At 33.4% G+C, this 12,859-nt stretch overlaps 1 protein-coding gene across 1 annotated transcript in view; it reads left to right on the top strand.

Moving 5' to 3' along the window:
- Window positions 1-12,859, top strand: part of LOC148951621 (carboxyl-terminal PDZ ligand of neuronal nitric oxide synthase protein) — a 215,916-nt gene that overhangs the window by 36,460 nt on the left and 166,597 nt on the right. Inside the window, exon 4 of the mRNA XM_089091223.1 lies at window positions 9,995-10,050. Coding sequence (XP_088947349.1) covers window positions 9,995-10,050 — 56 coding nt within the window. The remainder of the gene's footprint in view (window positions 1-9,994; window positions 10,051-12,859) is intronic.

Here is a 12,859-nt window from a genome sequence, read left to right as displayed (position 1 = left end):
AGCGTAAAGAGCGAGGTATTGACTAGGGGGCGAACCCTCTCATATATGTAATAATTTCTGTTCGTTTTTAAGTTTTAATGTTGCTCCTTACTTTAAATAGCGAAAATAGCGACGAAGACCACGCTGCCTTTCCATCATAAACAATAAGTACAACAACAGGGAAATTTTTTATACAAGACAGTGGAACGCAACTTTTAAATGAATATTTCGACCCTATATCCAAGGGCCGTCCTCAGCAAAACAAAAGAAGAAAACAAAAAACAATATAAAAGAAACGTACACTAAAATTCAATCATTAAAACTGAAAAAAGTTTTAAAATTTTCAAAACAGCCCTAACAGTTTTTTTATTTAATCTTACACAAAAGATGATAAAAAAAAATATCCACATGATTCATAAATAAAAATTGTATCACAGTAAAGTCCATTTCGGTTATCAATAAATTACTTTGTGGTAAGCTATACGAGGAAGTGGCCTACAACATAATTAGCGCTTGACTAAATTCAGATATACTAAAAGTGATAATTGCATGTTTGCTTTATTTTTCAGTACACCTAACCAGGACAATAGCAATTGCATGATTTAATGCACCGGTTTCACTTTTTGAATTTGATGCCAAAACTGAATCCCACGTGTTCTTATGTTGTCGTGTAACTAGTCTTTTGTTTATTCTTATTAGAAGAATAGGGGCGGTGAAAAAATTCAAGACTTGACAAGGGGCGATAAGATCAATAAAAGGGAAATTTTTTAGTTTATTTTTATATTATAAAATAAGTCACTTGGGTAGACATGCATCCAGGGCGGTGATCAGACCCTCCGAAATAAATTCTTTCGTACGTGTCTGGACAAGGTTACGCCCCCAAATCTGGTTTTCTAGGTATTCAGACTTGTGAGTTATCCCCCCACCCCAACAAAAAAAAATCAATTCATCAAAATATTGTAATTAGATTTTTGTTTCTTTTTTTTAAACAGATTTAATCATCTGTTTTGGCGAAAAATAGAAAAAGTATTCTTTTTTGGCGAAGCCAAGGTTTTCCTATCAGATCAGTTTCAATATTTATCTGAGTACTATGTGAAGAAAACTTCGATCTGCCTAAAAAAGTCGCCCTTTTAAGTGAAGTACGTTCTTGGCTTAAAAGTCTGGTGTAACTGGATGGTAAGGAAGGTTTACACAAGGCAATATAAATATACAGACTGGTAATAATTCAGATTTTGAACATAAACTATTTTAGTGATTATTACATCTTCTTCCTTACTTGCCAGTGGATGTTTAAGCCCAAAATATATATCGATTCAAAAGGCAGCTTGTTGGTGGAATCATTAGTTGTCAAACAGTTTGTGGTAACGAACTCTAAGTAAGGAGCGACCCGGCTCAATAGTAACCGAAACTCTAAAAAACGGAGTTTTGATACCAATAGATAAATCAAAAGAATAAGATTTATATGCTGATTTCAAATATATTAGTTTCATCAAGTTTAATTTGTTTAATTGACAAATTAAACTAAGTTTAATTGACTCTGTCCCCGAATTTTATTTTTTAAACAATAAAAAACTTTAACGTACAGAGCGAGGCGTTAAGGAGGGGACCGTCCCTTTCATATACGGAATAATCTCTGTTCGTTTCAAGTTTTAATTTCGCTGCTTTTTTTTATAAAAAAATTTATGCGGAATAATTTCTGTTCGTTCTAAGTTTTAATTTCGCTTGTTTTTTTTTATATTTAATCTTCATACAGCAGCGGCCAGATAAGGTTACACGATACGTGGCAAGGAAACTTTGATTTACCCGGAAAAGCTGGCTTCTCAAGTAACGAGCGTCTGGGGCCTTAGGCATTTATTTTTTTTAGAGCTAGCTGCAAAAGTTAGGTTCTGAGTACTACTACTAGTACTGTGCCTGTTTGTATACTTCTTTGCATTCAACTTTGTCCTGTCGACAGCAGTTGACAATTTATAAGACTATCGTTTTATTTGTATACTTTTGAAGGCAGATCGAACACCAAGTTTTTAATATTTCCCATATTTTAACACTTCTAGGCATAAATTGGATGATTTTAACTTTATACTTACTCCTAGAAGCAAAGTGATCGCGTTTGTTTTACTTCATTCTAATAGCCACGTCTATATTTGAAATTTCAGAGCATTTTTTTCAGTTTTAAGATTAAGTAACACGTTTCAATTGGGGTGATCAATCAAAATTGTGTCATTCTCGTCCAGATTTTTTGCAAATTTTGACTTTTTTCGGTCAAAAGAATCTCAATTTTTGTTTTATCAAAAGATAACAAATTTTCAATACAGATACGTAATGAGGGGAAGTTAAAATTTTTTACACTTTTCTGTAATATCTTATATTGTCGTGTACAATTTGAATGTAAACTTGAAAAGTTAACATAACCCTATCCACCAAATGTCCAAAGGGTAAATTGACGGCACTGTAGTCGATATAAGTTTGATTTTATCGGCGGGTATGTTTGTATTACTGGGCCTAAAGTATCTGGCGAACGGTATAGCATTTTATAATCCCTAAGTTGAATAGGCTTCAATTTTATCCTTTGAGAAGGTCAATAAACATACGACTTTTGACCCTGTATTTGTTTGTTTTATCTGTGAGATAATCTCTTAAAGTGGATTGGTGGCTTGCGTAAAGAGTTTGTAGGTGATAAATTAAAATCAGTTGTTAAAATTCGTGTTTAGGGCATACGACTTTTCACCTCAAACCCTAAATTTAGCCTCATCGCCCGAATCTCAAGTCAGCGACGAAAAAAAGCTTCATGGGGCTGAATATTCGGTTTGATTCTGTTTTAAATTAAATCAAAATAAACAAGTCTTTTCAACTGAAAGTAAGGAGCAATATTAAAACTTAACACGAACAGAAATTATTCTGTATTTGAGGGGGATGTCCTTTCCTCGACCCTCGCTTTTTATGCTAAAATCTTAAAGTTGTTTAAAAATACTACTCATTCAAATTCGACGGCCCTTGTGCAGTCTCTCTTCAAGAATTGTAACAAAAATTCAAACTTTAGTGTAAAGAGCAAGGATTGAGAAAGGGACAGCCCACCTCATATATGGAATAATATAGAAGCAAATCTAGAGGGGGAATTTTTTTAATCTAGGGGCGGGGAAGTTACCATTTTTTCAATTTTTATATTGAAAACACCCAGAAAGACATTTTTAGTGAAGATACATAAACATAATATTTTCAAAAGCAAAGGGTGTACTTTCAATACAGATACGTAATGAGGGGAAGTTAAAATTTTTTACACTTTTCTGTAATATCTTATATTGTCGTGTACAATTTGAATGTAAACTTGAATGTAATGAATTGAATGTACAATTTGAATGTAATGCTGGGAAATCCGGCGTCCCCTTCACAGCAATGTCTCTTCTCCCATGAAAACTTCCTTCAGGAAAAGATCCTCCAACATAACCCCCGACCCGAAAAGAGGAAAGTTTCCGGGGGGCATTTTTCAGAAAAATTTTACACGCAAAAGGTATTTTAGCCCCCACCCCTATATATACCAATTCAGGGTATATATTTGCATATTCGGGGGGTGGAGGTAATTTTATTTCTGATGTAAATGAGAGTTAAGTTCATTTTATTTTGATTATTTTTGGGGGTAAATTTTCTGCGGTGAAACAGAGGCATTTTCCGGAGGTATTTTTCAGAAAAATTTTACACGCAAGGAGGTATTTTAGCTCTGACCCCTATATATACCAATTCAGGGTATATATTTGCATTTTAGGGGGGTGGAGGTAATTTTATTTCTGATGTAAATGAGAGTTAAGTTCATTTTATTTTGATTATTTTTGGGGGTAAATTTTCTGCGGTGAAACAGAGGCATTTTCCGGAGGTATTTTTCAGAAAAATTTTACACGCAAGGAGGTATTTTAGTCCCCACCCCTATATATACCAATTCAGGGTATGTATTTGCATATTAGGGGGGTGGAGGTAATTAAATGACAGTTTATTATGACAGTTTTCTGTCGTTAAATATTTGCATATAAGGGTCTTAAACCTCTACAATATGGTTCTCTGAATGTTTCATTAAAACTGAAATTCAAGTTTCATTAAAACTGAATATCTCTGTTTAAGTTCATTTTATTTTGATTATTTTTGGGGGTAAATTTTCTGCGGTGGGATTTTCTGCAGGGAGAAATTTTCGAAAAGAGGAAAGTTTCCGGGGGGCATTTTTCAGAAAAATGACAGTTTATTATGACAGTCTGCGGTGAAACACCTACTTTCCCAGAAACCTTGGAAAACCATTTAGCTTCTTCCGTTTTGTGCTGGAAACAGAGATATTCAGTTTTAATGAAACTTGAATTTCAGTTTTAATGAAACATTCAGAGAACCATATTGTAGAGGTTTAAAACCCTTATATGCAAATATTTAACGACAGAAAACTGTCATAATAAACTGTCATTTTTCTGAAAAATGCCCCCCGGAAACTTTCCTCTTTTCGAAAATTTCTCCCTGCAGAAAATCCCACCGCAGAAAATTTACCCCCAAAAATAATCAAAATAAAAATAAACAAAAAAGATACAAAACACGGGTAACCTAGAGTAGCATCAAACAATCAAAATTAATATTTGTGAAAAGAGATAAATTCTTAATTAAAAAATCAGACTTAAACAAAAAGAGAATCTGAAGTCTGAAAGATCAATTCTTCTGCTCTTCTTATATAAGACTACTGCTACCATAAATGCAAAATTAAAAGATCAAAATAACCCTTCAGAAATTGAATAAACCTCAAGCCTTTATTGTTGAATTGTTTCTTGTCAGCTCCTGAGTAACTTTTGTTGGCACAGCATTTACTGTTGGTCTTGGCAAATCACCTGGGAAAATTTACTCAGATATGTGAACCTGAAAATAGTTTCAGAACCTAGGAAAAAAAACTAGTTAAAAACAGGAAAAAAAAATCCCTCATAGGCAAACGAGCATCCACGTGCATAGGACATAAAACGAACATCCCCACTTCGTCGTTCTTACGTCTGAAGGTCGTATAACACATTTACACTCGCCTGATGTAATTCACAAACAGTTTTCTAAGCTGTTCTCAAAGGGAGTATAAGCAGGATAATGTAGACGAGGAGGATCCAAGTGTCATTAAGCATATATTGTTGTGCTGATCCTCACTGTGAGTGCAGCAGCAAAGGGTTTTATGCAATTGTTTCAGAAATTTCAAAATCTCATATCATCCTTGGACTAAAAAAATGACGATTTTTTTACTCTAAGTCTAAAAGGTATTTGTCTAACACAACACCTTAATATGGCCATACCATATCATATTTTTATAAAAGAAAATATAAGTCGTCTTTTTTCAAATAAAGCGTCCTGCCTTGTACTTGTGTAAATAGCCCAAAAACAAAACAATGTATGTATATTTGGCCAAATAACGGAGAAACAAGTACCAAGGACAGTGAAAATTAAAGATTGTTCAAATTGGTCAAGCAAGAACTTACACAATCATGTATATCTCAAAAGATTAGGATAATCAAGAATATCAGTTTTTCGATCAAAAAGGCCTCCATATGTAGTTATGTAGTTTTTTTTGGTGGTAGCGGGTGCCAAATCCCCCAAAAAAGCTGAAAAGTCAGTAAAAAAAAACTAAAAACATATGACACCAAAACCTTCAGAAGGTGTAGCTTTCATTTGAAGGTGTGGTTGTCTTTTAGAATGAACATTTATTTTTTACCATGATTAAAAGAGTTGCAGGAAAGGGTTTTCACATTGAATCAATCCAAAATGTTGAATCAAATTAAAATATATTTAACAGCTTAAGGAATAATATCATATGATTTATAACCTTATTTTTCCTAATGGAGAATCTTCTGGGTGGGCTTAGGATGCTTTAGTTGAAATCATCATGTCTAAGACCTTAAGTCAATTTTGAATTGGATTTAATTTAACAGGGCACAAAACAGATCGTTGAATTAATTTTTGTATGTAGCCTGTTTCAGACCATGAAGTACATATGGTTCATTATTTTAAGTATATTTTCCACATTTTAACATAAACTGGTGTCTACTTTGGACAAGTAATTAAAATCGTGGAGCAGTCGTGGAACGCCATTATCAGTCAGAATTATTCGGTATATGCTGAACATAATTAACAGAGATTGTGGAACATCAGATACTGAACTATTGGTCAGTTGAACTGACCGGAAAAAAGAACATGTCATCGATAGTCATTTATGTTTGAATCTTTAATGACGAAAAGCGTTCTCGAGTTTAAAAAAAATAGTTTTGCTTATTTATTTTATTTATTTTCACGGCTTAACTTTGCAAAACTGGCAAAATGGATTAACGCCGTAGAAACTTCAAAATATGAAACAACCAAATAAAAAATCTTAAAAAATTACCTTTTCCTCCAATGAACAAATGTAAAGTGAGTCCGGGGGATAGAATTTTTTTCATTTTTGTGCCCTTATAACTCTAAGAAACCTTTGGAAATATCATTTTCAGCATATTTTCTTGTCGCGCTAATAGTATCAAATTGTCTATTCTATTCCGTAAATTAAACATTTGTGTTTTAAAATTATGAAGTGTAACTGACACTTTTATTTCATATCACCCCAATTTAGTTATATCACATCAGTCCAATACATTTTGAAAGATTTTTTAAAATAATTTTTTATCAACAAATCATCTTCCATTGTACTTATCAAAAAAAAAAAAAAAAAAAATATGGACGACGTAAAACATCTTCCGAAATTTCATTTTGCTGCTACTATTTTTGATGTCACAAATTGAGGTTTAATTACTAATAATATTCCGGAAATATCTCTACCATCAACACTATATCACGTTACTCTTCAGTTCACCTTCATTTGATGTAATAGAAGTGGGTTTTACCACCAAAATTTTTTCTGCTGCTCAATTTAAGATTATCATCCTTGAGGTTCATATACAAAAATAGCAATGGGGAAGTCCCAGAAAAATTTTTCTCTTGGTAAACTGTGAATATTTTTTTTGAAATTCAGTTATTTGATGTTTAAGTCCAAACTTGACCTAAGATATCTTTGCAAACGTCAACAAAAGCTTTTTGATCTCGTTATGCATCAAATGCACTTCCCTTAGTGACAAGAACTCACTTCAGTATCCGGGGTAGGGGATGATGGAGATTCCGGAAATGTATTTTGATCCCCTCCTCAATGAAAACTGGAAAATTTAGGAGCAAAATGTTTTTATGCCCCTTCAGACATGTTGGCAAAAATTTACGTTGGAGGAGGACACGTTAGTTGAAGAGGCAGATATGTTTGAAGGAACCCCAAAAATAACCGAAATACATCTTTTTAAAACACATAAATTACAGTGAAAAACGTAAAAATTTCAAGATTTTGCTGAACGCCATGAAGGCTCTGTAAATACTTCCCCCATCCCCCCTTAATTTTTGAAATCTTTTGATATTATCTTTTAAAAACCAGCAATTATCTAGAACTTTATTACCGTATTTAAAAATTAGATTATTACTTAAAAGAAGTTTTAGAAATAGTTAAATATTAATTTTAAAAAGATTGATTTATACTAAAGTAAGCTACCAATTTCTTTGCAGAATGTTCTATTAATAAACTTTAGTATAAGTAACAAATCTCAACGATCACTAACTTGAAATTTCCAGGATATTCAGATACCCTTGAAAAATCTGAAAATTTAAACTGAAAGTTGTTCTTTTCAGAAAACGTATAATGGCAACTCAAAAGCTATTATCCTTGATTTCCCGCACCTCTCATCACCCCAGAACTAATTTCTGGACACACCTTCAATGTGATACAATTATTTTATAATTTTGCAGTACGAAGAGTAGGTCATACGTAACTAGAAACTGTATACAAGGCTCAAGAGACGACACTCAAGTTCAAGCCCGGCTTAATTTTATTTGAAACTTGAATTCGAGTCGAACTACCGCTCAAGACCATCTAGGAGAGAACTGTTGGGCTCTAGTTTGGCTGGACTTGAATCTGAGTCGAGTCATGACTTGGAAATATGCCTTAGGCTAGTGTTATTCCTTAATATCAATTTTCTTTATCGAAAAAAATAAGTAAGATTTTAATTTGAGTCTTGTTTCGGGAGTTATACCAAGGATTTTGACAGTTTTGTTTGTTTATTTTTTTGTTTGTTCAGTTGTTGACAATGTTTTTCACACTATGCTGTTTTTTTTTCATGCCTGAGGTATGGAGGCACAAGTGTTAGACTGTGACTAGAACCACAGATTGACTCAGAGGCTCAAGGGCTCAAGACCTGTGTAATACCTGTTAGAACTAGCAAGACGAAAGAATCGTAAAGAAGAGAGAAACGAGGAAAAGAGAGAAACGAGTGAAAAATCGTAAAGAAGAGTGAAACAAGGAAAAGAGAGAAACGAGTGAAAATCGTAAAGAAGAGAGAAACGAGGAAAAGAGAGAAACGAGTGAAAAATTGTAAAGAAGAGAGAAACGAGGAAAAAAGAGAAAGGAGTGAAAAATCGTAAAAAAGAGAGAAACGAGGAAAAGAGAGAAACGAGTGAAAAAAAAACAAAGAGGGCTATGCAAACATTTTTCGGTGAAGACCTTCGCTTGACCGTCTTAGTGCAGATAATAATAATAAAATACAGTTAAAAATCCAAAAGCTAAAATAAAAACCAAACCTTAAAACAAACACTGAAACTAGAATAGGAAAAAATCCTTTCAAAGCAATGGTGAAAGGGTAACTGAATAAAAAATACAATCTATTCAGGATTTTGTCCATTTTATCTGTATTTTGTTATAATTTGCACTGAAGATGGTGAAGCGGAGATCTTGACCGAAATATTTGCATAGTTCTCTTCGATTTTTTCACTGGCTGTTAGTATTCTCGTTTCTCTCTTCTCTGCGATGCTTTCGTCTTGTCATGATTAGCCAGTGTGGTCTCAGAAATTATTTACTGTTTAGACCTCCTAAAGGAAGTCTGCAACCTGTTGAGGTTTTTGGCTTCATCATACTACCTTTTTCAGAAGGTTTGTCCCTCAATCTTGTCAGCAGCCCTATCAATCACTTACCTTTTTATTCCCTGGAACTCTATAAAACGACGTCTTTTTGGCACCTGGTTTAAAAAACGAGTCTCTTCAGACGTCATAGTGTTGTATATGTCATTAAATAGCAAAATTAACCGAGTCAAGAATCAATCCGTTATTTCTTCTGTCTTCACATTTTTCACACACACACAAGTCATTTTGAAGCTTGATGAAGTTTGATAGGTCTAATCAAGGTTAGGCAGGTTTTAAGAATTGTATTCATCCGTCCAAAAAACTAAGATCATTTCTTTTGGTACTTACGCATTATATGGGCCCTTCTAAAAAGTCAAGTTTGGTTAATGCTAATGAAATAAAATAGGATGAATATATAAGAGTTTATAAACAAATTTGGGCTATATATTTGCACATTAGGGGGGGGAAAGGATAGCATATATTAAATACATAACCTAACATAACCTAGGTACCTTCCCCCCCCCATCTAAATCCCAAAAAACAACAGTTTAAATATCGTAGACGCAATGAAAACCACACTTTGCATTGCATTTCTCTATGGCGGTCTCTTGCAATTAACTCGTCTGGCGGTTTTTTTGTGACTGGTTTCCTTTTAAAGGCCCATATAATGCGTAAATACCTTTCTTTTAATTATCCCTTAACTATTTTTCGTATCTGAGATTATGTTATGCATAAATGTTATTCTCAGTTTAAAAATATCAGATGTTTTTCCCCTCCCCCATTACTGAGGGAGGTGGGGGGAGTCCCCCCTACGGTCTACATTAGTACTACTTATGCCCAGGCTTGGTTCATGCGTCGGGAGCTGCAGATGTCACTTTTAGTTTAATAAATTGAAAGAATGCTAAATTTTTATTTTCTAGGCCCTAGATCATTGATATGAATAATGTGCCTTAAACTTTTCCAGTATGATATAAATTTGTCAATCGAGACTCGATTAATTTAATATGTGTTCAAAACACTACTAACTTTTGGCTGATCATTATATTTTCTTCTTTTTTTCCAGAAAAAGGTAGCCGTTGAAGAGCCCAATTTAGTACTACTGTCTCACCCAATTTATAGGTAATCATTAACTTATTATGTTAGTTTAAAATACTAAGGACAGTGAAATGAAATCTGATTGTTTGAATTATATATACTGCATATGCCACAGAGAGGGTTTTAGGGGCGACAGTGGGGGCACTTTCCTCGGGCGCAGAGATTTTAGGGGTGCAAAATTTCAGATTTGAATACAAATTTTGGGATTTTGTTTAATACAGAAGAGTTATTTCAAGGTGACACGAATGTTAATAATATTAAAACAAATTGTCTCGAACTTAGTGAAAATTTGTTACAGGAAATCCAAGATATGAAAAAAAATAATTCAACACCGACGCATTTCCTCAAAGAAACCTATAGATAAGTTAGAATTAGTTGTGCCATACGGAGATGAAGGGGTCTTCGCAAACTTAAGAGTTCCCCATCAAATATTATTATCAATTGCAGTGTCGGTGGCCAGTAATGGGTGGTCGTTTAGTAAGCTTACATTAATATTAACGTACCTCAAATCGGCCATGGACTAGGAGCGACTAATTGGCGTTATTCCCTGGACAAGAAATGATTTGGCGTTAGTGAGCATAGAACGCGAAAAATTAGAAGCCATCAATTGGGGCGAGATAATTAATAATTTTGGATAGGCTAAAATAAGAAAGGTCAGATTTAAATAAATGGAAAGTTTTGTGAAAATTTGGCCTGAAAATTTTGAGAGACAGGGAGGTAGGTGAGAATTAAGGCTTGGTCCCGGGCACAAGAGACGCAAGAGCCGCCACTGGTAGTAGTGGATGAAAAAAAAACGTGGGTGAAAAATCGGCAAATAATAAGCTAAAAACGTATGACACCAAAGAGCTCAAGAAGGAATAGCTTCCCTTTGAAGGTCTAGCTGTCTTTTGGAATCAACATATTGTTAATGTTTGAATTTTTAAGCACGACAAAAGCGTTGCCAAATTTAACTAGTTATTCCACTTTATTTATTTTCTGTTTCAACATGGCAACATGTTGAAATACACCAAAATAATACACCAATAATACACCAAAAACTTCATAAAATTGAAACTACCGAAAGTAAAATCTCGACAGATTATTATTGTTTATATTTTACGGACAAGAAATGTGGTCAAATTTAACCAATTAGTTTTGCTGATTCGTTTTGAGGGTTTAGCGTGGCAATACTGACAAAATATGGCACATCTCTAAGAATTTGATAATTTTAAGGCAGTCAAAATAAAAAATATTAGAAAGTCGCGGTTTTTAAGAAAAAACAGACCTATGATGAACCCAGGAGACAAAAATGTTGTTAATTTAATTTCCTTCGTACTTCAAAATAAGATTATTTCTAATGTCATTAAACAGTATAGTAATAAGCATTCAATGTCGTTATATTAATGTTGTACTGGAGAAATTCAACTTTTGCGGTGTATTTGTTAAGCAAGATTTTTAAATTTGCTTAGATTAAATTTTTTTTTTTATAAAGGAAAAAAGCACTGTTTTCAGTAAAAATTATGAAAATAATACAATTTTGAGAAGAGCAAAAAAGTTGAGATCTGTGAAAACATGTTATTTGCAATTGAAAATGTTAGTTATCATATTGAAAATATTTAATTGAAAATGGGAATCTGACTGGAGTTGATTGAAAATGATATTCACTGCTCATTTCAGTTGGTTTAGTTTTTGCAAATGTTGCGAAAACAGAAAGGTAGAGCTAATAATTTTCAGTTGTTATTTGAGGTTGCTTCTTTTCATCCATGTCAGTGACTTTTTGCATTTCACACTTGGCAGAACATTCAGAAGTCTTTTGAAGTTTATTCTGCGGTTCCAGTTCATTCGGTTTACTTGAAACAATAATTTTTTAAATATAACTATAAGGCACATGCAAATCAATGACTATAGATCAATGACAGCTATATATCATCATGGTTGCAGCAACCTAGTAAAGAACGAAGTTCAGTTCACAGTAACTGAAATTAAAAACACGTGTTAAAAAAAAAAATGTCATTTGAGAAAAATTGTGATTTAAAGCTCATTCAGGAATAGTAACCATGATTTCAATTGGTCTTAATGACACAAGTATATTGCGAAAACAAAATTTAACGCAATTACGTAAAATAGCCTGAAAACCAGGGCCGTATCCAGAATTTTGTTTTTCGGGGGGTGTTTCACAAAAGGATTTTTCCAGGGAGGGGGTTACAAAAAACTTCAAAAAGTCTTATCAAAAATTTGTTTATATTCATTTTTTTACGTTTTTACGAGTCGGACAAACATTTCAGGGGGTTTCACTCCCCCTAGCCCCTCCCCTAGATACAATCTAAATGAAAACCCTCTAAAATGGTGTTGAATCGAAACAAAAAACACACAGTTGGAATTGCCATTGTCGAAAACCCCTTACAGGAAACTTTCAGCTCCTCACATTGAAGAACAAGGAAAATCACTTTTTTTTGCATCGGTCGCACTGACGTGTCCTCTTTTTTTCTTGTTTTTTTTTTTTTTTTTTTTGTAGTTTGTTTAGCTATTTTTCAAGTTAACCGAATCCAGCTTTAAACCGAAAGTAACCCAAATGTAACTTTCAAGTAGCTGTCAGATTAGTGATAGTTATGTATTATTATGTTCTTGAAACGTGCTATCAAGAGCTAAAACTCCCCTTCGATTTGAATATTTTTCCTGGGCACTAAATTAAGAGGAATATCTTATTTGTTCAAAAATAATATTTATATATTTATTTATTTAATTATTTAATTTATAATTCTTTGACAAAAATATGAAAAGGATGGAGTATAAGTGGAAAAGGCAAAACAAAGAAAAAAGGGGATGCTTACACTATCCGAACTGCCAAAAAACC

Source organism: Artemia sp. Qi Xiang Cuo, chromosome 6, assembly GCF_049724085.1.
Source record: "Artemia sp. Qi Xiang Cuo chromosome 6, ASM4972408v1, whole genome shotgun sequence".
Taxonomy (NCBI): domain Eukaryota; kingdom Metazoa; phylum Arthropoda; class Branchiopoda; order Anostraca; family Artemiidae; genus Artemia; species Artemia sp. Qi Xiang Cuo.
The sequence above is the reverse complement of the archived record's forward strand: the minus strand, read 5'-3'. Positions and strand labels throughout refer to the sequence as shown.